A 24,119-nucleotide genomic window follows, 5' to 3' on the forward strand; every position below is an offset into this window, starting at 1 on the left:
AAGCACGTTAGCCGGTAACACGTTCGCAAAGCGCATGCTGTCTTCCAAAAAAAAAAAAAAGAGAAATATTATTCGGATGGCTGTTCTTCCGCGCTGAGGCAAAGCATCCACGCCGACCCCCCTTATATGGCAAGCGTAACCAACAAACCCGTTTCTATGTTACATGGAACGCCGCCACCTAAAATGCTGAACCGTCATGAAATGCGTAGACAAATACACAGCCTAGCCCAACCGATACGGGCCAGGTGGGAGAAAGGAGTTGAGAGAGATGATATGGTCGACAATCTTTGCGCATCATAAATCGAACTTTTTAAATGACCGCTGTATTGTATTTAGGCAAGGACTTTTTCGTTGGACGGAGGTGGCGCAGGAGCCTAGTAGTGAGAAAGAATGCGAGTTAGCAACCGCCAGTTGATTATCCCTCAACGACCTTCCCATGCATACCTCTAGCTTTGTGGCGCCCGCAAGCATCTTCTGGAAACCAATACCGACACCCTCAATAACAGCCAGGAGAACAGCGCAGCCGATAGCACCGTTACGGGCCGCCTTGTAGCCACCACGAACCGCCAACGCGCCACCCGTGAAGAAACCGGCGAGGATGGAGTTCCACGGGTCCTCCTTGTGGTTCCTTAGTCCCTTGATAGCGCAGTCGAATGTGCTGAAAAGACCACCCCAAACACCTGGATGCCATATGTCAGTATCGGCCGTGGCAAGAGCCGCGTGAGATGTGTCAGGCGGGTTGACTAACCGAAGTTACCGCCGAGCGCAGGGGCGCGCATCTTGATGGCAGTGATGGCGCCGATTCTCCTCTCGCCGTAAGGGCTGTTACGGAAGCCCTTGATACCGTGCCAGATCGTACCACCGATAGCCTATGGTCGGCGACATTGTGTCAGTAACGGAACGGACTCCATGCAGCAAGCAGTCAACAACGTTTAGGCGGCGGCGACAACGAGGGGTTTAGGCCAACCACAGTCGACGTGTGTCATCACTGGTGATTGCCCGTATAGTGCGATAACAAGAACATGAAAAGAGAAAACATACACCCATGGCGAAGGCACCACCGAAATCGTTGAGGATAACCCACGGGCAAGGGTCGCGAGTGTGATCCATTTTAGCGGGTGGTTTATGGGGATCGCGGATTAAACGGTGATCGGATGGTCTCTCGGAGAGGAGTGAATATGTCGCAGTCGAGTTCTAGTTCAGAGTGCGACAATGAAGGGAGGTCGTCGGGGACGCAAGGCGACGGGAGGTGGTGGTGGTGGTGGAGGACTGGTGGCGTTGCTAGGTGGGAGTCGGCGGGGGAGCAAGCGGATGCGGATGGATTTTTGATAAAGATACGGGCGCGGAGTTCGGAGACGTTTGGTGATGATCTCAGAAGCCAAAGAAAATTATGACCGCCTTGCAGGGGTCAGTTCCGGGCAGGCCCACCAACCTTGCCGTGCCAAGACCTGGCTTCCTTTTCTGGCCCGAGCGTCACTTGTTTCAGTCCATTATCACTTATCACTTCGGGCGGGTTGGTACCTTGACGATACATTGCACCTCTTGTTCCGCCTACACTTTGCGCCAACATCAGCGTAAATCGGCGAGTCCATACGGCGATAGTTGCTGATGGTCTCATTGATCGCCGACTATGGGAGCCAAGTCACCGATATGGCTCGATATTAGCGCGAGTTTCGGGGTGCTATTCAGCCTTGAAGCCATTTCTCGGCGTCCTCCTAACATCACTTTGCCTCATAATTTGGTACCTTCGGGTACCTTCCACCCTTCTCTTCGCCCTGTTTTCAGCTGATTTCGAACCAAGGTTGTTTCGATCATCACGGCGATCATCACTTTTACTTCTTCTGTTTTAACTCAGCTGCTTCGGGAGTTTGAACTTTTGCGAGCCTTTGTGGACTCTATGCTCTGATGATTTGGATCTCAGGACATTTCGAAGTCAATATTTCACCAACAGAATAGGCACAAAGTGACAGCAGCATTGTACGACATATGCAATCTCGACGCGTCTCATCACCATCCGATGTCGCTTCATCCCACACAACATCGAGACAACTGAGCCAGTTGTCCGACCAGTCTTCAAACCCACTAGCTAGGTGGTGGTGTGATTTGATCTCGAAGTGAAAATGTACCTCTTTGTTGTGCTTGTGATACCCAAGCCCCCAAGCTCGAAGCAACCCATGTCACGGTACCTTTGGACTGGCTCAATCTTGCTGTTCCACGACAGAGCAAAGACCCAGGAACTGGGCTGGATTCCGCGGCTATCATGCAAAATATTCGTAGGAGACCATCACTATCCGCAACTGATAGTGTTGAAGCTCGCCCAGACACCAACTGTGGCGTAAAGTTCCTTGATTGTGTGGACATCAGAGCCAGGATGTTTGCCTGCTGTCTGGGGTAGAGCGGAGTATTATAAGAAGAAGCCATTGTCATTCCGTTCCTTTTGATCGCTCAATCGTGTGACTCAGCTGAACTTGACAACAACGAGGCTGTTGGCGATCCGAAAAGCGGTGAGATGCCTCCGTCCTTCTTCTTTCGACCCATCCGTTCTGGGTTTTAAGGATGCGAATATCCCACCACTGGAATTATATATCCCTAGCTACTTGATGGATGGTGTCGTCAACCCCATGATCTCGCGTCATCGTACGGCATCCGTAAGCACTTTCCTGGGTCATCAAAAACGCAAGCAAACATGACAGAAATTTGCTATTGCGACAAGGGCGAGCATCAAGCGAAGCTCAATGGCAGCAATGGCGTTCTGCATATACCATGCTCACCCAAATCCTCCACTTCTTCCTTGACAGCATCTCTGGAGACGCCATCTCAGCCCATAATCCCCAAAAACTTTGTTTGGAGACTTCAAGGCGGACGACGTGCCAGCAGCTCCACCGCCTCGACGGAGCCCGATCAAGCAGACGCCATGGCTGCAGTGGATGTAGTGGCGAAAGGACCCATCGATGGTGTCCTCCGTGACTCGTTTGATCCCTGGAATCGACACAACAAGCGACGGCAAGAAGGAGGCGGAAAGGGGAATGTCAACGGTTGTGATGGTAATGATGATGAAGTCTGCAAAGGCTGCATCAAGATCTCGAGGGCGAGAGCATCAAAAGCATTACGCGACGGGAAGAGGGCAGGCTCCCACGGTGAGTGAATTTCCATTTCACTTACATGTTTCTGTCCCGGTTGACCGGCATACTCCCATGATCCCGATATGTTTACTGCCCCCATCATCGTCTTACACACCTACAGATCGATAAGCACAAAGCCCCCTGAACCCCCACGTTTCACCGATGAGGCTGTGTATGCTACCCTTTCCCAGCACCAGAACATGCCAATGGGTTGTCATCCGTTGCATCTGAGAGTCCTGGCGCGGGATACCCTATTCCCTCTTTGTCATCGAAGACTCATGTCACCCAATGCCACGTTCCGGTTGCGTTAGAGCTGGAGTCGGCTCTTCCAAGTGGGGATTTAGACGATGAGGCAAAGTCCAATCACGCCTTTTGACATTGAGCCAAGGTAGAGAAGTAATCCCAAGGCAAATGATATTCCTTTGGACGTGGGCAGATGGAATTTTTCGTTTCCTGTGAAGGCCGGAGACGAGGGGTTCTCTTTCCATGTCTTGAGATGAAGCTTCAATGTGCGGGCATGTTGGAGGACAACTTGAAGTCTTTTAAGCATCAAAAGTGGAAGCATTGCACGTGGGGCAATGCTGCAGGGCAGTGGGCCACAGGGCTCAGGGGTCCTGACGTGCCCCCTGAAAGAGGAGCCTAGACCCAGATGGTGGGGCCGATGGGCGGAACTCCCGTCAATGTCACAATGGCTACCAGAATGTCGTCAGTCCAAAAGACCCCATTCCTCCACGTCGACATCACACGTGAATCACCTTTCATATCGACGTTGGCATCTTGCTGAAATTTCTATTCCCACCTGGATCATCATCCCTTTTACCAAATCCCTCTTCTTGGCTGACAATCTCTACCGGTCACTGTCCAGAGTCATCGACCTTACCGACTGCGGCGCGTCCGAATCCCGCCAATTCCACAAAGCCAAACCCCACAGTCACAGTCACGATGCCCGGAACACTGCAACATTCCGAGCTCGACGATGGCGGCCTCAAGACTGCCCCCGATCAGTTGCAGGAATTGAAGCATGACGGCTCGGTCCTCTCCATCGCGGTGTCTAGCGAGTACATTTTCACCGGCACCAGCAAGGGCCAGATCGTTGTCTGGTCCCTCGGCACCTACCAGCTCGTCCGGACCATTCAAGCCCACAAGCGAAGCGTCCTCTGCCTGTTCCTGTCGCAAGATGGCAAATATCTCTTCTCGACCGCCTGCGAACCAATAATCAACGTGTGGTGCCCCAAAACATTTACGCGACTCTATGAGATCTACAGCACCTACGATGTTGGAGACGTCTTCAGCGTCGTCTACTCTCCCCAGAACGAGACGGTATACTTTGGCACACAGACACAGTACATACAATGGGTCGGCTTGAAGGATGAGGACAGAAAAGTTTCACACGACTCGGCCAATCATCCAGACAGGCGACAGCACAAGTTCTTCGATTCCCGTGCTGTCGGCGGCACCTCTACCCCTAGGCGCACCGAGGATTACTATTCCCTAATACCCCGAGCCGAGACCGTGCTCGAAGTCGACCCATATGCCATTGAGAAATATGCACACTACGGCTGGGTCTTTTGCATGCAGATCGCAAAGGGCCCAACCGTCCTGGTGGACGATGACGAGGAAGTTCTTATCTCCGGAGGCGGTGATGGTACCATCAAGCTATGGAGACTTAACGACAAGGGCCCCGGATACCATGAAGACGAGGATACCAAGGGCAGTATTCAGGAGCTGATGGTGCTCGGCGAGGATGACGCCGAGTCCGTCATGTCTTTGTTCGTGGACGGTTCCTTTCTTTATGCCGGCAAGCTAGGTGGCATCATCGAGCTATGGGATCTCGACACTAAGCAGAGGTTGAGAGTTATTCATGCTCATACTGGAAACATCAATGCTGTTGGATTGAGATTCGGGCTCCTCTGGAGTGCCTCTACTGACGGGTTTGCTTCAGTAAGAACCCTCGACATGCCGTCCATTTACACCCTTACGTCCAGACGCTGACAATGCCTAGAAACATAGCGCAGCCCACACTACCGAGGAGTCTAATGGTACTTCTCAAAATGTTAGCCAGCGATATCAGTGCCTCAGCCGATGGAAAGCACACAATGCCAAGATTCTTTCAGCAGCTGTCGCCACATATCAGAACAACCAGCTATTTATCACCGGAGCCAATGACAACACTGTCCGGATATGGCATGTTAACGGCGCGCCTGCGGAAACTGAAGAGGTGGATGGTGAGCACGAGGACATGATGATTCGCTCCCTTCGCCAATTTGTCTCGTACAAGACCGTTTCGTCACGCCCGGAGTTTACTGAGGATTGCCGTAAAGGAGCGACCTTCCTCGGTTCCTTATTCAAGCGGCTGGGCGCTCAAGTAGAAATGCTCAGCTCCGATGGCCCTCATAATCCAGTGGTATTTGCAAAGTTTAGCGGCAAACTCGAGCCTGCTGAGAAGCGGAAGAGGGTTCTGTTTTACGGCCATTACGATGTGGTCCCCGCGGATATGGCCGGTGAGAACTGGAAGACCGACCCGTTTAAGCTTGTCGGGCAGAATGGGTATCTCTATGGTCGTGGCGTTAGTGATAACAAGGGACCTATCATTGCCGCTCTTTACGCCGTCTCCGATCTGTTGCAGGCCAAGGCCCTGGACTCCGACATCATCTTTCTAATCGAAGGCGAAGAGGAGTCTGGATCCCGAGGCTTTGAGGAGACCATCCTCAAGCACAAAGACCTCATCGGACACATCGACTATGTGCTTCTTGCCAACAGTTACTGGCTAGACGACGAGGTACCCTGCCTGACCTACGGTCTACGCGGCGTCCTGCATGCCACGGTTTGCGTCGACTCAAAGCACCCCGATTTGCACTCGGGCGTCGACGGAAGCAACATGATCTCCGAGCCTCTGACCGACCTAACCCTGCTGCTCGGCAAGCTCAAGGGCCCCAGGAACAAAGTCAACATTCCCGGCTTCTACGACGGAATCCTCCCCATCACCGAAGAGGAAGAGCTGCGCTACGACGACATTGCCAGCATCCTGATCAAGCGCAACCCCACTGCCGGACCGGTCGACGCGCTTAAGCGTAGCTTGATGGCTCGCTGGCGCGAACCTAACCTGACCATCCATCGATATAACGTCTCGGGTCCCGATGGCAGTCTGATCAGTAGCCACGCGACCGCCAACGTCAGCATCCGTCTGGTGCCCGGTCAGGAAGTAGAGGAAATTATCTCTAAGCTCAAGTCCTTCCTCAAGACCGAGTACGAGAAGTTTGATAGCGACAATACCCTCACTGTGCGTATCGACAATAAGGCCGAGCCGTGGTTGGGTGTACCGGGTAATTACATCTTTCGTACCCTCGAAGAGGCAGTAATGAGGGCATGGGGCGGCTCCTCATCATCATCTCCTTCCACCTCCACCCCCTCGGACACAGACTCACCATCATCACCATCATCATCGCTGTCGGATAATGAGAAAGCCAACGGCGTAACCCTCCCGCCCAACGCCACAAATGGCGAAACCACTTCCACTGGCGCCGCCGCCCCCAAGACGAGAAAACCGCTGTACATCCGGGAAGGTGGATCCATTCCGCCCATCAGGTTTTTGGAGAAGGAGTTCAACGCGCCCGCAGCGCATTTACCCTGTGGACAGGCGAGCGACTCGGCGCACTTGCATAATGAGCGGTTGCGGTTGGTGAATTTGCAAAAGAGTAGGGAGATTTTTACGACGGTTTTTAGGAAGTTGTAGGGCTCTTGGGGTGGTACGAATGGGATCAAAGGGTATTGAACTGGCTGGCGTTCAGGGAACCTATAGCGAGTATGGTTTCATTGTTTGGATTTCTTTTCAAGGGCTCACTTATAGCATTCTTAGTCTGTCAACAACGGGTTCCCTAGTTAGTCCTGTTCACTTTGGTAGATCCAGCAATTGATATCATGGTAATGGGATTCAATTTGATAAATTTACATCTTACCCATGTTAAGTAGCTAAGTAGCCCCTACCAAATCCGGGAAGCATGGCCCGGAGTGGGTGGCATTCCCCAAGTACAGTTCGCATAGGTAAGATACATTGTAGGCAGCAGATACGAAGTTAATCTCGTATGTACAGTGTGGTCGGTGACTTATAAAGACTTTACCTCCTCGGTTCCCTAGCCGTTCACAGGGCCTGGACATCCTTTGCCTATCACATGTATACATCTCATCACGATTTCCTGAGACAAATGACAAAGCGCTCGCTCCGAAAACAGGCATAAACCTGCTTGTCCCGTAAGCAATCTAGTGCTGGTTCATTTGTTCATGTGGTATATAGGTTCTCACTCATAGTACACTCGACGAGATGTCTTCTGAATTCCCCTAAACCTTTCAAGGACTGAATGAATGGCTAGATATGGGACTGAAAGACATTAACAAGATCCCACACGGTGTCTTTGATTTGGGAAAGGCATATCCACAGCATGAAAACGTCTCGGAAGTTGCCTTGAGGTCTCGAGACACCCTCAAACCAGTATTGGACTGTACAATTCGGCGCGCACACAACTCGTCGCTCATGCTACGGTATCACTACTTGTTCCAGCCAACATTACATCCCGTCGAAACGTTGTGGAGGTCCACATTGTTATCCACAACATTATCCACACCGTCCTGCAGCTTCCCAGCTCTGTACCACCAGAACCCGCATGCTATACATAGGGACCACTGTGGAAGCAATAATTCAACAACAACAACAACTAGTCACTTTGGCGGAGTGGTTAACGCGTTGCCCTGCTATTACGTCATAGTATAGTGTAGGCAATCCATTAGTGGGCGCAGGTTCGAATCCTGCAGGTGACGTTCGATTTTTTGGCCTTTTTTGGATGTTCACGACGTCTAAATGACCCCTTTTTGTTGTTTTTGATGTTTTCCTTTTTATATCGGTTGGATTGGACGTTGAATGGTGATGATACGCTTGTTGTGCATGTTGGTTTTGCACTCAATTTGCAGAAAGGGTGAGGGTATACACCCGTGCATGCGCGCAGACTGACATGAGGAAGGAACGTGGGAGGTTTGCACCCTCAGGAGTTTGTATCGTGCCTGCCATTTTTACATTGTTTTTCATCTCCTAATCCTCGGCTCCACTCAAGTTCAATCAGTACCCGGTTAAGGCCTTCAGTTACCTTCTTCCATCCCCGACATAGCATTCCAAAACCTGCAACCATTGACCTCTTGTGACCCGACCTCTCCCCAAACAACACTTTGGGTATTGAAATCACAAAAACTCAACCAAGCTCCGCCCCCAAAAGTCGGAGGCTTCAGCATGAACAACAATGCTCCTTCTCGTCGTTCAAGAGAAGGATGTTGGATAGGGGGTTGAAACCAAGCCGCCCCGAGCTTGGTAGGTAACAACTACCATCCATGTAAGCTCAGAATTCGTACGGTTCGCAAAGCTGATATGGATATATCACATACGACTCGGACTACATCACACATTTCAGTTACCTAACTCACCCGTGCGACACTGCGCGAGTTTCCAATACTAACGTCCTCTTCAGCTTTCAGGTCAAGGTTGATGAGGACACTCGAACAGAACTCTTTGTTGAAACTGTATACACATCTCAAAGACAGCTAATGGTGTCCGCCAGCCGAAAGAGATCCAGACAATGCGCCATTGAAATGTGCACTTATAGAACTTGAAGCTGAAGCAACAATGACTCGGCTGGTCAGCCAGCCAGACAAAGGGTTTACCCAAAGAAACCCATTGTATACAAAATTGACCTCAAACAATGGACTCCAAGCATACGTTCATCTTACTCGGGAAGTATTCGGGGAAGTACTCGTTCAACCAAAAGTTATGAGGCGACTGTATAAAGTTCTTCTTACCCGGCTTCCTTGTTAACGTGAAACTCATGTTTTAGAGAATAAACAGACCACCCACAAGTCACACGCCGATAGTACATAGTAGCGTACAACAACCTCAAATCAGTCAGAATGGACCCCCAAGACGAGACCTTCTGGCCCAACATCCGGCGCTACCTCTCGCTCCCCGCCGCCCAGCAGTTTGCCGCCACCAAACCCAACCCGGTATGCTCCATCTGCCTTGCCAACCCGCTAAAATGCTACCCCCTCAATAACCACGGCGCCAACGCCACCCAAGATTCGGACGGCAACGACCTCGAGCGCATGGCCATCCTCTGGTGCGGCCACGTGGTGGGGTATAACTGCCTGACCGACTACATGGGCAGCTGCTACGCCAATTACTTCAAATCCTACGAGGATCAAGACCTGCCGCGCTGCCCGCAATGTCGCGAGTCCTTGACCAAGGATTGCGAGAAGCCTTATGTAGAGGGTGACCACGACCAGGAGCGGTTCCAGTTCGTGATCCCCTTTGTCATTGCGCCCGCCGGTCCGCCCGTACCCGGCGGGCCCTCGGACAACGGGGAGAACTTTGACGAGTCCAATCCGGTGCATTTCAACATTATTGATGAGGGCATGCTGGAGGCGATTGCGTTTAGCTATAATAAATGGCAAGATATCCCGTTGACCAAGGGCGAGGGCGGCCTGTTGCCGGCGAGCTGTAGGTGTTGTGATCCGGAGCTGTACCGGGCTGCTTATCTTCAGTATAGAGCGCAGCAGCAACAGCAACAGCAGCCGATGAAGATGGTGATGAATAACACGCTTTATGCAACAAAGGGAGCGCCCCGTCTTGTGCAGGCTCCGTCTGTCTTCCAATCGCCTCCCAATAGACCCTCACACAATATCTGGAAGCTGGGGTTCTGCGTGGTGGCGCGGATTCCGATGGAGGATGGAACGTGGGAACAGAGGAGAATCCGTGTGGGGGGTAGAACAATGTATAATGTAACCTTGTTGGACGGGACTTCGGTGGAAATCCCGTTGGAGCCGCGCTGTTTGGGGCCGAGTTCGTGGGGACCGATGCGGTTCGGACGACATCCGGGTGTGCCATTTCAGTGAGCATGTGTTGGAGGCAGCGAGGGTTAGGAGCAGGCGCAGGCGCAGGCGCAAAGCGGTCGGGTTCTCTGAGTATAACGGGAAAAAAAGACTCGCTTTTTGATTTTTGCTGTTAGCTGGAGTTTCAGGATAGACATGGCGCTACAAGGCATGTGAGGTATCGATAGACTTGTGTATATATATATCTATGTATTCCAGTAATTGTGTCATCAACCGTCGAGCCGAGTCGTTGATCGAAAGTGGAGCATCCAATCCCACACTATCTATCTCTTATTATCTGTGTCTTGTGATGGTCATAGTGAAGACTCGTTATGTCGAGTGATAAAAGTTCCTATCTCAGTACTCGGGCACAATAGTTTCTCTGGTGTTCTTTGTTTCTTATATCACGCATGAATGCTTGGCTGTTTCTCTCCTTTTCTTTTTTTTTCTTTTTCTTTTTCTTTTTTTTTTTTTTTTTTTTTTTTGGGTGCGAGAACACGCAAATACCTCTAGGAAAGGAAGCCGTCCACCACGAAGAAATTGACAAGAAGTCATCAGAAGCTCAGCCTCACGGACAACTCACATACTCTTGACATCAGATCCCGCCAGAGTAGTTACCTACCCTTATCTACAAAGGTACTCACGCTAAGCCAGATTTGCATTTTCCAGACCAAGATTTCTTGTCCAATTGCTTTTTCTTATTATCAGTCTCGCCTTCTTCTCACCTCCTCTTGGTAGTTGCTCCATGGCTTCGTTCCGTCCACTCACGGGGGTTATGTACTCGAGTAAAAATCCATCCAGACGGGCTATATTTTTAGCAAAACCTTTCCTCTGTCATGGCGGGTCATTCAAAACCATACGACTAACCAACTGAGCCATCCATGCCCTCGTGCGAAGCAATGAAAGGCATGTAATGTAAGTAAACCACCAATTTATCACACACCTTTGCTAGATAGGATGGATGGATGGTATCTATCTTTGGCTTCTGTCAATCTTCTAGGTCAGCACGAATCCCTCAGCCCCGGGACACCCAAGCTTATCTTCAAACACGTGAATATGTTGGTCTGTTTCCATCGTTAGCACTCTCCTCTTTTTTCTTTTTCTTTCTTTTTTTTTTTTTTTTTTTTTTTTTTTTTTTCTAATTCCCATCACACGGAAAAGAGAAAAAGGGGAAGGACTCACCCAAATCAACCTCCGTCTCCTTCCCCTCCTTATCCCCCGCAAACCGCTCACAAACACACCTCATCCACTTCGGCGGCACCTTCGCATCGATCGGAATGTGGCACTCCCCACAGCTTTTGGTGAAATCCCCTTTCCCATCAGTCACAGGGAACAGACCGCCGTCAATGTTGGTGTAGCAAGGGTTCAGATCCACCGCAGTATTTTGAAGGGGTCCGGTCTGGTTTGAGGCGCATTGTCCGGTCATGCGAAGTTGGTTCTCGATTTTGCTTATGGTGGGGTCTGAAAGTTGGTGATGATAGTGTTAGTGTTTATGTGATGGGTGGGAATTGTGAAGGAAGATAGGTAGGTAGACAGGTAGGTATTGGCACTTGGTGAAAGAACAAGAAGAAGCATTGGTATGGGTAACTTAGAAGATGGTGACTCACAGTAATGACAAAGGTTATAGTACCCTCCTTCTATGGAACTTCCGCCGCCGCCGCCTCTGGTTACGAGGGCATAAGGGCTAGATTGTCCGACTTCGGGCTGGACGGGTAGCGCTACAGCTGCTGCTGTCACTACTAGTTGGATGTAACTCAGAAACCCGGCGCCGATAGTTATGATGCGCGGGAGTGATTGGAGTTGCATTTTGATGTCAGTTTAGGTTCCTGCTGGTAGGTTGTTTGAGATATCAAGTATGTCGTGATGGGTGTGAAGGGAAAGGGCTAGGGTGAGAGAGCTGGTGAAATATCCGAACGAGTGAGATAGTCAACACTGTCTCTGGTGATTGAGGAATACAGGAGAGATAACTTAGGTAGACCGGATGAATTGATGCTGACGAGAAGAAAAACCCAGTTAGGTTTTGCACAAATTGGCGAGGGGGCCGACGATGCTTTAATATTTTCTCTTCCTTTTTTTTTCTTCTTTCGCATGAACTGGGGATGAACTGAACACAACTAACCGTCGGTCGTGATTGCCAACAAAAGAAAAAACAACGGCCAACGGGCGGCAAACACTACAAAAATCAATCAGTCAATTCTCATGCCAACAACGCAAAGTAGAAGTGTGCACCTGCCCCATCATGTCTCCAACATGTTGGTCGTCGTCGCACAGCACCAACACACTAACAGTCCAAAGCAGTTGAGTCGTGCCACATTGGATGGGTCCGCAGGAACTGTTGTGTCATCATTCGTTCCGTCCCTTTGTGATGAGGTTTCTTTGTTAGTTGTTCAACAGTGGCATGCGGGAAACAAACAAGTTGGGGGCGTATTTCATCAAGTCAATGACAGAGACAGAGCAACAGCTGGCTTCGTTGCTTGCCATAACTCGGGCTTAATCAGGAGAGGGATGTGGCCACGGGATCTCAAAGAAATATAATAGATAGCATGGGGCTGGTCTTAATGATCGTGGTGATCACGAACCTTGGCTTCGATGTCGCCTCGACGATTTGAGTCAAAGTGCCTGTGTTCACTTGGATGGAAATCCTTCTCTACTGGAATCTATCCCGCATGCTACATCTGTCATCTACGTGTCTCCCTCGGGTTTCCTCACACAAACTGGGCTTTCCGCCATGTTTTCGCTCAACCGTTCATTTGGCCATGATTCCCCATGACCACATCACCACATCATCACTATCACTGTCCAATGCTCTAAGCAAAGTAACTCTTCCATAACACACCCTCCAGATCCTCCAGTTGCTCGCTTGTAAAGTACTGTAACCTAAGTGTTAGCATATCTTCCTCATCGTAGCCTAAACATCAAAATCAGAAAAACTCACCTTCTGATCAACCGTCCAACTATCCTGCCTCGTCTTCTTAAATTCCGCCAAAATCCCCTTAGTCGCCTTACCCACCACACCCGGATCACTCGCCGCGTGCGTCGCCAAGTACGCCAATACCTCGGGCATCCACTTAGGGGGCGGCGTCGCATAGGGGAACGCCTCGATGAGGGCGCCCAAGCCCAGCACGGCCGCATGTCGTCTGATAATCTGCTTCTGCACGTCCACGGGCGTATCGGTGCCAGGCAACTTGCGCTTGGGCATCGGGTTCATCTCCAGTTGCAGCTGGAAGCGGGCCTTGAGCTGCTCGATAATGGGGTTACGAATTCTCTCCGGCGAGCATCTAATCATGCCAGCAAGCGTAGCGCTGGCCCCGTCGCGGACTTCGAGTTGCACGTCGGACAACATGTCGCCGACGGCGTCGAAGAGCATTTGTCGCTGGGCTGGTTGGGTTAGGAAGAGACGGCGGAAGTAGATGACTTGCATGTTGACCAGAGCGCGTAGGCGCTGATGCCATGATGCCGCTGTCTTACCAACCCGGATCAGAGCGGCAATGAATGCGTCATCCTCGCCGGACCGGAAGGGGATGTTGGGCATGTGCCGGTAAACGTGGTATGCGAGCCGCATAAGTTCAGGGTCTTCCTTGACGTCCATCATGTGCAACAGCTGGTCAATAAACGGCTCGGGGAAGAAGGGTACAAGTTGGATGCATTCCTGCGAGGCGAGCATACTATCCAGCCACACAAGTACTGTCTTGGACCCGGACGTATAGCTGGAGGGAGTTTGCTGTCCGGGAGTGCGCTCATGACGCCACTTCTCGATACGATCAAAGACCTCGCGGATCGTAGCCGTAAAGTCTTCAGTTGCCTCGTAAGGGCGAATTCCAATCGAGGAGGCACTCTTGTTTTGCTCTAGCAGAGACCAGACATTGGGGAAAGACTCGTGGTATCTGGTCCGATAAATCGTCGCAATGACTCTGCCAATAGATTCTCGAACAGACTTGTAGGGATGGTCGATATGGGCCAGGAAGTCTTCAAGAATGGGCTTGTCACGGCGGAAATGCCAGCCAGCATCATTGATGATAAACTCGAGCAGTTGGATCTTGGCGGACTCCTTGAAGGCTGCATTGGAGTTCATATCAAGGCGAAAGTTCGCCAGAGGGTCGATGAGCTCCTTCGAACGTCTAGGGTCCTTGGAATCAACCGTGAGATGGAGACATGTCATCCAGTACTGCAGATTATCCGGCGTCAAATCGTCTGCGATCACCTTGAGCATCAAGGGTGCCGCAAAAGCCCAGACCTTGTCGCGGAACTCGCGAGGATCATCGCTACTTCCCGACAGCATGGCTCCGACGATTTCTGCCGTAGCACGATGCTGATGCTTGTCACCGCCATCTCCGTAGATCTCCTTTGTCAATTCAACAATGTCGTCAAACGTGGCGGCTGTCTGACCATAGTTCATGAGGTCAAAGACTTGCATGAGAAGTACGACATTAGACATTCTGAATCTGTCTGCGCCGGCATCTCTGGGTTCCTGCTTGAGGTACTCGAAGCATTGCTTGAACCAGTCGCGGGTCAAAAGCTTTCCGATTTGCTGACGAGCAGCTGTCTCGACCTCGTCGTATCCTAGGAATGGCTCCGGGTTCGCGGATGAGGCTATGAACTTTTTGCCCCACACCAACCAACCAGGATAGTCGCTATCGACAAAGTATTGGATTTCATCAGTGTTCTCGAACTGGGCAAGGAACTTTTGAGTCCACTCAGGATCATCCTCAGGAACGGGAACCTCAAACTTATTGTCTCCGACAGCTTGCTCTAGCAAGTACTTCTCATAGCTGTGCTGGTAGACTGCCCTCATGTCAATGGAGGTACATAGCCCACTGAATGCAGCCAGATAAGTCGAGCGAAGACCGGGATGAGGATCATTCGTGCCAGTAACGACCAATTCGATGAACTCGGGAGGCGCTAGTGTCTCAAAACGAAGAGACATGTTGAGTGCAAACATAGCACACCTCGTGGCGACCTTCCAGTGCGAAGCCTTGGCCTTGTTGATCAATTCCAACCCTAATGCAGCCTTCTTCTCCTCCACCTTAGCGCGGCGTTCTTTAATGAACTCATGACGCCGTTGGATGGAGGCTGAGAAGTCTTGCGGGGGTCGAATGGTGTCAGCGATCGACCGATCAAAGAGGATCATACGCTCAAACGGCTTGCCGAAGTCAATGAGCGGGTAGAGAGCCGTGGCGCCCAGATTCTGAATAGACGTCTTGTCTACACTGGCGGTTTCGATGTAGAGCCTCATAAGCTCGGGAGCGAACCGCCAGTCTTTCATACACGTCTTGAGCAGAGTAGTAAAGAACAAGGTATACATGGCGCCCTTGATACGGTCATGATCCATATCATCCAGTGCCTTACGCAAAGCCTTGAGGATGACTGGAATAACTAAAGGTCTTCCACCAATGATGACCTTTAGGGAGGAGTCTTGAGCACTTTGTGCGACCCGACGAACATCCGCGTATGATGACGTGCAAGACTCGGCAAGATCCAAGAGCAGGCGCCGGTCCAGCTCACTGCTGGTGCGATACGCCGAGTTGTATTTGACACGCTGGAGCTGGTACGCATCCGCACGCTTGATCAACAGTGGCCGAGGATAAACCTTTCGCAGACCCGAAATCTTGAAGGGGGAAATATCTGCCTTGTACAAGCGAGTCAAACGCTCCAAGGGATGAGCAGAACGTTCAATTCCGACGTCAGTAATCCACGTCCTGTATGCGCTATACAGGGCCGTGAAGCACGCAACGTCATCCTGCTGGTTTGCGTTCAAGAAGGAATGGGTTTGCGATAGTGTCCTACCCACCTCCTCGCGAAGATCGTGCACGCGATGATAGAGAGGATCATCCGTGGTCAATACGTATCCAGCGGGATACCGGAATGTGCGCTTGAGTTCATCATCGTCGGCGATCTCAGCCAGCGGGTCATTGTCCTCTTCCATGATTGTGTCACCGGCGGCATCGGTATCCTGGTTACCGCTGGAGCCAGTTGCTTCTCCTGACGCACGGACAGGGTCAAAAAGGGTTGAGACGCCCGAGATCAAAAGACGAAGTGCTGTCAAGCTCCGCGACAACTCATCTGACCACTCTTTGTTCTTTCCCTTTCTGCTAACCGGAGGATCGTCACTCATGAGCTGCATGAGTCTCTCCGTGGCACCACGAGCCTCGCTCTCAAACAGCTCCACAGCAAAAGCAACTTCGGCGGGAGACGGCCGGTGCCACTTGATGGTGAGTTCAGATGGCTCAGTCGTACGGCCCCAGTCGCTGACGTCGATGCCGCGAGCAATTACATCGGGCTCATACAGAGCATTATCGATTGGGTAGGTGTGGGTAAGGTTGAGCAGTAAATGATGGACGTAGTTGGAGATGTGAATGGTGGGAAGACCACGGCATTTTTCCTGCATGTACTTGGCGATTCCGAAAAGCTCGTCCTTGTATTTGAGGACCTCACTGCCGACGTGGACCACGCACATGCTGAGCATGCTCACATGCCAGACCAACGCTCTGTCCCTGGGAAGCACTTCGGTGCCACTGCTTCGATCTGAAGCAGCACCGTTGTAGTCGATCTCATTGCGAATGTTGACAATCAACATGGGAATGAAGACCTTGAGCGTCTTTTCCGGGTTGACCTTGCACAAGGCATTGCAAATCCACGCCATGGCATCCCGAGCTTGATGCACTACATGAGTTGACACAAAGTTTGCCAGCTTCTCCAACGCCGAGTCAAAGAGCTGAGGAGACAGCGATGCGAACAAAGGCGTGAGTGCAGCAGGGAGCGTGTTGATCACGTTGTCCTCTGGGGAGCCTGTTCGTAGATGGCTCGCGTCTGGAAGGTTTTCTAGCAGTGCAAAAACCTTGCCTAGCAAAGCCATGACAAACTCTCCAAGACCAGCGGTGGAGGATCGAAGGATGTTTGCTTCGTCTTCGTCACTAAGTTCCTCGTTGTAGTTGATCTTGACATCTTGCCCCTCGCGCTCCATTCTCTCCATTTCCCCCTGAACCCAGTTCATGGCAAGGCTCGTATCATGAATGTCGTTATTCTCATCGACAAGCGGGACAAAAGGGATGCTGTATGCCACACTTTGGATGAAGTTCAACGTGTACTGTGTTTTATTGAGATCGTTGGCATCAATACCGGGAAGGGCTAAAGCCAGTAGAGCGGTGATATGGCAGCGGTACCCCTTTTGCTTCGACATGATGTTGGCAATCATTTGAAGACTGCAGAGACTTGAAGTCGTTCGGTGCACTTCTACAAGCCCTTGCAAACTCGGGTAGAATCGCTGCAGGGCACCGGGAAGCATCAGGTCTGGCTCGAGGTATGCGAGTCCTTGCAGGGCAGTGTAGTAATAGTTGACGACCTTTGAGCTCTTGGAGAAGAGGCCCATGAAGGTAACCTCTCTGAGGGAGAGCACGAATCGCTTCTTCAGGTCGTTATTTATCCGACGGTCTGCGGGGATATCGAGCTCACCGCTCTGCTCACGATTCCAGCGTGAAACGAAAATATCGGTCAAGAAGAAAGTCAATTGGGCGAGAAACATAGACCACGCTCCCTGGTTCGAAGGATGGAAGAAGGTGTCTATTGACTCCATTAGACCCTCAAGGTTGGACATGACGGAACTTTCCTGGTCAAGGCAAAGCGGTGATATGGAGTGTACAATCCACCTAGCAACCATGTAGGGCACTGGATACTTTTTCTTGTCCTTTTCCAGATAAATCCCCAGCCCAGCAGAGTAGTCAAGCGAGGCATATGGGGAGTTGGCTTGTCCAACAGGGATCTCCGTCAGGCGTAGAATGGCTGTAAAGATGAGGTCGGATTGTTCACGAGTAAAGATACCGTGCTCAGTGAATGGGACATGTGTACAGCTTAGATAATCCCTGGCCATTCGGGAAAAGATGTCAATAAAGCCCACATCAAAGGCCTTGGACCGCGTCATAAGGGACCACAAGTGGAAGAAGGTGGGTACGAAGTCAGACGGCTGTGACTGAGGCTCAGTTGGGGGTGCTGGGCCGGTTGGAAGCAATGTATTGATAGCGCCGGCAACGATGTAGGCATTGGACATGTCGGAGGTGCTGAAGTATGGCAGCAGCTCGTCCAGTATCGCACGGCGCTCCTTGGGATCGAAGTAGACGCTCCCGTGAAGACAAAGCTTCATAATGTGCTTTTGAGCACGCTTTCTGCTACCTTGATGAGGGGCCGTTTCTGAAGGGAAAACCAAGCCCTTGAGCTCTTTCCAGAGTGGTCGCCAGTCCAGCGTCAGGTCTTGGCCTGGCTTCAGGTAATGTCGCTTGCGCGTCAAGGTAACTACCATTCTCGCGAACCTATCGGCCGTGTTGGGATCAAGCCCGGGGGCAAGCGCCAAATGGAAGTAGAGATGCGCGAGACGGGCCCGAAGTTCCCTCGACATTTCAAACTTGAGGTTTAGCCATCCCTGAAGCTCGCGAGTCCAGTGTACAGCGCCCGGGGAAAAATCTTCGGCCATTATAGAGACGTAGAGGTTCTTAAGGATGCCGTTCAAAGCGGCATCCCGGTGCGACTCCTCCTCGACTTCGAAGGGAAGCAGGCGGAAGTAGCTGAAGGTTCGGGGGCGGTAGCGCTTCTGGTCATCTTGGTCTGAGCCGTTGGAACATGGCAGTCCGGGCGATGTGGCGCGGGAGATGGTGTCGGCAGAGGCTAACAAACCGCCGAGGAACGCAGAATGCGCTCCTTCGGCGGCGAAGTGGCCAGCGGCGCCGGGATGCGCCTCTAAAGACTCGTCCATGGTTTGATGGTAGGTCGGCTAAGCCAAGGAGCTCCCTGTAGGCTAGGTCGTCGAAGCGAGTGGGGGAAGAGCTTCGAAGGCGTGGTCACACGAAACGGTTGGGGTTGAGGAGTTGCCGTGTTTCACAAACTAGTGAAATCGCGACCGGGTCCCAGACACAAGGCTGCGACGCGGCTGTCGCGAGGTTGTTGTATCGTGGGAGTTTGTTGTGGGAGAATCGCAGACAGGAAATCGATTCGGGGCCAGCTTGGTTCAGTTATTGCGATATGAGGGTAGCTGGTCGGAAAGTCTGCGACATTGACACGGAGGAAAAGGCGTGGTACGAATCGACGGGTTTTAAGTAGTGGTAGCGGTTCGAGACAAATGGATTGCGACAGCCTTCGACTGCCTATTACGACCTCCTTCGGTGTTTTAAGACAAGCTCGGAGGATCTGGAGAACAGGAAGTCGGGGTTAGCTTACGGGTTCCCCGCGTATCAATGGCCGAACAACGGGTTGCGAGGCTGAACGTGTAGACTGGCTGTCAAAAGGAGGGTAATGGTATGGCAATGGGAGTTGTGATGGTGATGATGGCAATCATGTCTAGCAGATGAATTCCCATGTTTCAACATGCAGCATGCTTTGACAAGGGGGGCCAAGTAGGTCAAGGACGTCTTTCCAAGATCGGGACATACGTGACGTGAACATCTCTTGTGTGTTGTTGATGGGTGCTGGAACAGGGGGGGTCTCCAAACGAAACGAGTTCTTCAAGGCTGGATGGATGGATGGATGGTTGAAACTTGAAGTTGTGGTGGCATGGGGACGACAATGGGGCCGGGGGGGATTGGAGGGGATGGATGGATGATGGACCATTGAACTTACAACAGAAACCTGTCCATCCAGCAAAAACAAGCTAATCGCCACCGGCAGATCCAGTCTCGCGCAAAAAGAACGTAATATGCGTGGATACCTAAAGGTGAAGAAAAAAAAGGAAACTCCAAAAATAAGAGACGGATATGGATGCGGCGAGCGATCTGTACAGTAACGTGTCAGGGGACACGGGTTTAGGCAGGGCTGATGATGCACAATGTTGGTTTGGATGCTTCCTCCCAAAGCTCCTCCTCAGCTGTGCAGTGATGCCGGCATGGGAGATGGGGGGGGGGTAACAATGGCGGCGGGCGGGCAGGGAGCTTGGGCCCCGGCCTGGCTGATGGAAGCCAAGTGGTCCGGGTTGCATTGGGGCGGGCAGGCGAGAGGGGCTCTTTTCTTATCTTATCGGAAATGCTATGGTTACAACCTCAACCTCCACAACCTGAAATCATTGGTGGAGCCGAGCAGTACGTACCGGCCAGGCATTGAAGAGCTTACCTCACCATGCTGGATATGCAGGGGACAATGACAATGACATGCTCCATTTCCACTTTGCCATCTCCGGGGCCTCCATTCTTTTTTTTTTTGCTGTTCTTCCAATTCTTGAGAGCAAACACCATGATGCTGTCGCTTATGTCTTTTTCTCCTGACGAATAAACATGGGTCTCTGTGCTGTCATATGCCGGCCTTCCAATCTCGTGGCGTACCACTTACGAAATAATGGATGCCTGAATAATCCACAACTGGTTGTTCAATATCACCATCGACTCTTTGTCCGTGCAACATGCCGTGCCGGCATATCGATTCCATCTTCACAAACACGGGGCAGTCGTTATAAGGATATCACCAACTCGCACAAGTAAATATGGACCCACACAACAAATCCCGTTCGCCGTTACCCAATGCCGTATAACACTCTTCTTCATGCTTTGGGCGTTCATCTGTTACTACATGTACTGGGCTTCACCACTTCTGTCACACGCAAACCGACATCACTCCTCCTCAGAAGGCTCAGACTCTTGCGCCCTTTCCTCCTCCCTTTTGGTCTTTGCACTCTTGGCCTTTGGTGCCCCCTTTTTTGGTTCGTTCTTGCTGCCCGCCTCGTTCTCGTAATCTCCTCCTTGTGCCTCGTACTCTTTGGCAAGCTTCATACCCTTCCATGCCGACCATTGGCCGACGCCGCCGCCCGACTTGTTGGGTTCTTGTTTGATCTCTACTCACGAGACTGTTAGCATGCCGTGCCAATTTACAACAAAGGGTATTTGGGTTGTTTGCGTTGTACCTTCTTTGAGCTGCTCGCGAAGCTCAGGATCAGTGGGTTTGCCTTTGCTGCTTGGCATCTTGGTGGAGGAATACTTGTGATTGAATCGCGATTGATGTCTGTATTGGGGATGTTCTGTGGATTTTGCACCTGCTACGGCACGGGTTGGTCACTTTTATATCTGAGCAACGTGTCTCATGTAATGCATCTATGACATGGCTGGCTTGATGGTTACCGATTGCGGAAGTTCTCTGCTTGACTGCGCATCAACTGCAAACGAAAAGAAGGGTCAGGGTTGTCGCATGTCGATTACATCACCGGTCGAGTTGAGACTCACAGTACAAAGACAGCCTCTATTTTACACTAGTGTAGTAGTGTACTAACAAAGAGGAAGAAAGGGATGTCTCAGAACCCCCGAGGCCAATCTCATCAACTCTGGATTGAAACAACACGGAGACAGCCGTCCCATGTTTCATTCTTAAGAGATGCATGCTGAACCAGATCACCGGCAGCAGCAACCCATGCTCACTCCCGCTTGTGCATTTGACACATGGCTGACAACCTAGGTACCTTGTTCACTTCGGAGTGCGGGGGAGGAACACCTACAGCACAAAGATCTCGATCCTTCCCTGGGATGATATGCTTAAATTGCGCGACTAAGAATGCCTTTTCATGGTATCGAGGCAGGGACTTTTGCAATCTGGTCGACAGAAGGCCAATGTGCAGATGTGAAGACCCGCCTGACGTCCAGGTGCACTGGGAGACTGGCTTTCCTCTCCGAAACCCTCATTGGCCTGGCCATCACTAACATTGATGACCTGGACACTCGTCAAAACTGGCAGTATCACATGATGAACTGAGAAAGTAAGAGATAAACTTGAGTAAAAATAGCCCTAATGGACTATCATCCATTTCGTCTGGGGTTTCCGCAAACCCATATCTCAAAATCCGTCGTCTTTCCATAGAGATATGTTACTATGGACAAAGGTGAGCGTTCTCGCGCCCAACCGCTAGCGCTACGTCATCCCCGAATCAACCCTTCGCCAGCGCCTATCGGCCCCTGTTCCGGACCATACAACCCTTACCTCAATTGAACCCCCGGATGAAGGCAACGAAGCGCCAGCCAACCATCTTTCTTGGACCACCTACACTTCAAACCTGATTTTGATAGGTGACTTTCTTTGGACACAGCCATCTCAGTGAAGCGAAAGGACGACCATATTGAAATCAATACATAGACAATGGGGAGACAACAAGGCGAATTTAAAAAGCTTTATTCTCCTCTGTTTGTCGTCTTCAGAAGGTTGAAGCGCTGATGTCCATCTCCGACGACGAGAGCGGGAACTGTGACAATCACCGATCGCAATGCGCTTTCATACCATTACCAGCCTATCAACAACATTCACCACCATCTTCACAATCCTAACCTTCAATCATGTCCTCCCAGTCCAAGCAAAGCCCCAACAGCAACCCTCAAAAGCCAGCATCTTCCACGTCCGCCACATCGACAACCTCAATCTAAATACCCACCTCCCCAAACCCACACCTCCCGCCAAGTTTCTCCTCCAACATGCCAAAGAACCCATCACCATCACCATCTCAACCATAACCATAACCATCACCGCAACCACAACCCCTTCAAACACCCCGGCTTCTTCCTCCGCCCCTTCCTTCCTGAACCCTGCCCTCTTCACCTCCGCCCTCCTCAACTCCACCAACTTTTATCGTGCTCAACACAACGCCTCTGCAGTCATCTACAACGACACCCTCTCTTCTTTTGCTTCCCACTACCTCGACAAACTTGGTCTCCCTTCTTCTTCTTCTTCTTCTTCTTCCTCCTCCTCCAAATCGAAATCAAAATCCAGTTCCACCACCACCAAATGCGAACTAACCCACTCCCATGGTCCCTACGGCGAGAACCTCGCTCTAGGTTGTTCCGACGTCCAATCCTGCGTGGAGATGTGGGGAGACGAGCGAGCCAAGTATGATTTTGGGAGCCAGGCAAAGTTTGGGGAAGATACGGGTCATTTTACCCAGTTGGTGTGGAAGGATACGACTGATGTAGGGTGCGCGGCGAGGTGGTGCCAGGGGTGGAATGCGGGAAGGGGAGGATGGTATTTGGTTTGTGAGTATTGGCCGAGGGGAAATGTGGTGGGGGAGTTTGGGAGTATGGTGCAGAGGAGGGTTGCGGGTAATGGGGGTGGAAGTAGAGTGGAGGCTGAGTGGAGGGTGATGGTGGGAGTGGTGGTGGTGGGGGGGTGGATGGTTTTTGGATGAGGAGGGGGGGATGAGATGTTGGGATGGTACACGGTGAGGTTTGGTTTCAAGGTTTTTTACCTCGAAGGACGTAGGGGACATAGAGGGGAAGGTCGAGCGGTTGGGCGAGTAAGGGATATCTTCGCAGCCGCTTGAAACTACCGCAGCACAACGAAGCATCGACATTGATAACGACACGAGTTGGATACCGCCTACTTCGTCTCCGGCGATGTCTCGGTGCCCGCTCCCGGCGTATTCATCCTCGTCGGAATCCACGATCCTCGTTTCAAGCAACCTCCAACATGTGCCCATCTAGATCGACCAGAAGCCGCAAACTAATCCCCCCAATACTCCCCCCTCGCACCCGGCAGTCCACTGTCCATCCTGCCACTCTGCACCGCCACGGCATGGAACTCCACCACCGCCAGCCTCGTCGGCGCATTCAACGCCAGATGAAACCCCGGCCCATGGAGGCTGCGTTGCCCATTCGCCGGGCATGACGAAGTTGTTTAGCTCGTTGTGTTTATCCGGGGCTGTAGCCGAGTGTGCGGATGTGGTTCTTCTTCTTTTGGGATGTGGCAGGATCGCATTCGCTGTCGAAAAACGAGATGGAGGCCTGTGGGCTGGAGGACGGCGCTGCAAAAGGATTTGCAAGTGTTGTAGGACGTGTCGCCGAAAAATATCTGAAAAGGAGAGGGGGAGGGTTCTGGTAGCCTTGGTGACTGACTGCGGGGGTGTGAGCGTGAAGATGGGTATCCTGGTGAACAATGCTCTTGCTGAAAAATGATGCTGAAAGAGGTAGTTGCTCTTGGTGCTGTGTTCCTCCAGGTATGATATCGGATTTGGCTCGGACGATGTATTGACAGTTTGAGGCTTGGCAGGCAGGGTTGGATGATATATAAGAAGATCTGCAGCTGAAGCCTTGCAAGGTACGTTGGGGAAAATAAATAAGAATCCCGAAGCAATTGAAGACTAATTTGAGATGACCG

The 24,119-nt window shown here is 51.4% G+C and overlaps 7 protein-coding genes across 7 annotated transcripts; 3 read left to right on the forward strand and 4 right to left on the reverse strand.

Annotated features, from left to right (window-relative positions):
* Nucleotides 1–99: 99 nt before the first annotated feature.
* On the reverse strand, nt 100–1,110 carry NEUTE1DRAFT_124530 (mitochondrial import inner membrane translocase subunit tim-17; the record flags this gene model as incomplete). Its single annotated transcript, XM_009855903.1, has 4 exons — nt 100–374; nt 445–680; nt 749–869; nt 1,042–1,110. 4 exons carry the CDS (start codon nt 1,108–1,110, stop codon nt 333–335), a joined length of 468 nt encoding a protein of 155 aa, XP_009854205.1.
* A 1,576-nt stretch (nt 1,111–2,686) lies between these two features.
* On the forward strand, nt 2,687–7,055 carry NEUTE1DRAFT_87400 (uncharacterized protein; the record flags this gene model as incomplete). The annotated part of the gene is made up of 3 exons (XM_009855904.1): nt 2,687–3,137; nt 3,988–5,063; nt 5,125–7,055. 3 exons carry the CDS (start codon nt 2,687–2,689, stop codon nt 6,853–6,855), a joined length of 3,258 nt encoding a protein of 1,085 aa, XP_009854206.1.
* Nucleotides 7,056–9,068: 2,013 nt separating this feature from the next.
* NEUTE1DRAFT_103689 (uncharacterized protein) lies at nt 9,069–10,049 on the forward strand (the record flags this gene model as incomplete). Its single annotated transcript, XM_009855905.1, has 1 exon — nt 9,069–10,049. The coding sequence occupies one exon, from the start codon at nt 9,069–9,071 to the stop codon at nt 10,047–10,049; it is 981 nt and encodes a 326-aa protein (XP_009854207.1).
* A 972-nt stretch (nt 10,050–11,021) lies between these two features.
* Nucleotides 11,022–11,831, reverse strand: NEUTE1DRAFT_112764 (uncharacterized protein; the record flags this gene model as incomplete). Its single annotated transcript, XM_009855906.1, has 3 exons — nt 11,022–11,089; nt 11,208–11,486; nt 11,633–11,831. 3 exons carry the CDS (start codon nt 11,829–11,831, stop codon nt 11,022–11,024), a joined length of 546 nt encoding a protein of 181 aa, XP_009854208.1.
* A 781-nt stretch (nt 11,832–12,612) lies between these two features.
* On the reverse strand, nt 12,613–20,158 carry NEUTE1DRAFT_148622 (uncharacterized protein; the record flags this gene model as incomplete). The annotated part of the gene is made up of 3 exons (XM_009855907.1): nt 12,613–12,895; nt 12,961–18,783; nt 20,117–20,158. The coding sequence occupies 3 exons, from the start codon at nt 20,156–20,158 to the stop codon at nt 12,833–12,835; spliced, it is 5,928 nt and encodes a 1,975-aa protein (XP_009854209.1).
* Nucleotides 20,159–20,605: 447 nt separating this feature from the next.
* Nucleotides 20,606–20,986, reverse strand: NEUTE1DRAFT_124533 (uncharacterized protein; the record flags this gene model as incomplete). The annotated part of the gene is made up of 2 exons (XM_009855908.1): nt 20,606–20,826; nt 20,896–20,986. The coding sequence occupies 2 exons, from the start codon at nt 20,951–20,953 to the stop codon at nt 20,606–20,608; spliced, it is 279 nt and encodes a 92-aa protein (XP_009854210.1).
* Nucleotides 20,987–22,134: 1,148 nt separating this feature from the next.
* On the forward strand, nt 22,135–23,151 carry NEUTE1DRAFT_87409 (uncharacterized protein; the record flags this gene model as incomplete). Its single annotated transcript, XM_009855909.1, has 1 exon — nt 22,135–23,151. The coding sequence occupies one exon, from the start codon at nt 22,240–22,242 to the stop codon at nt 23,149–23,151; it is 912 nt and encodes a 303-aa protein (XP_009854211.1).
* Nucleotides 23,152–24,119: the final 968 nt, after the last annotated feature.

Source organism: Neurospora tetrasperma, assembly GCF_000213175.1.
Source record: "Neurospora tetrasperma FGSC 2508 unplaced genomic scaffold NEUTE1scaffold_6, whole genome shotgun sequence".
NCBI classification, from domain to species: Eukaryota; Fungi; Ascomycota; class Sordariomycetes; order Sordariales; family Sordariaceae; genus Neurospora; species Neurospora tetrasperma.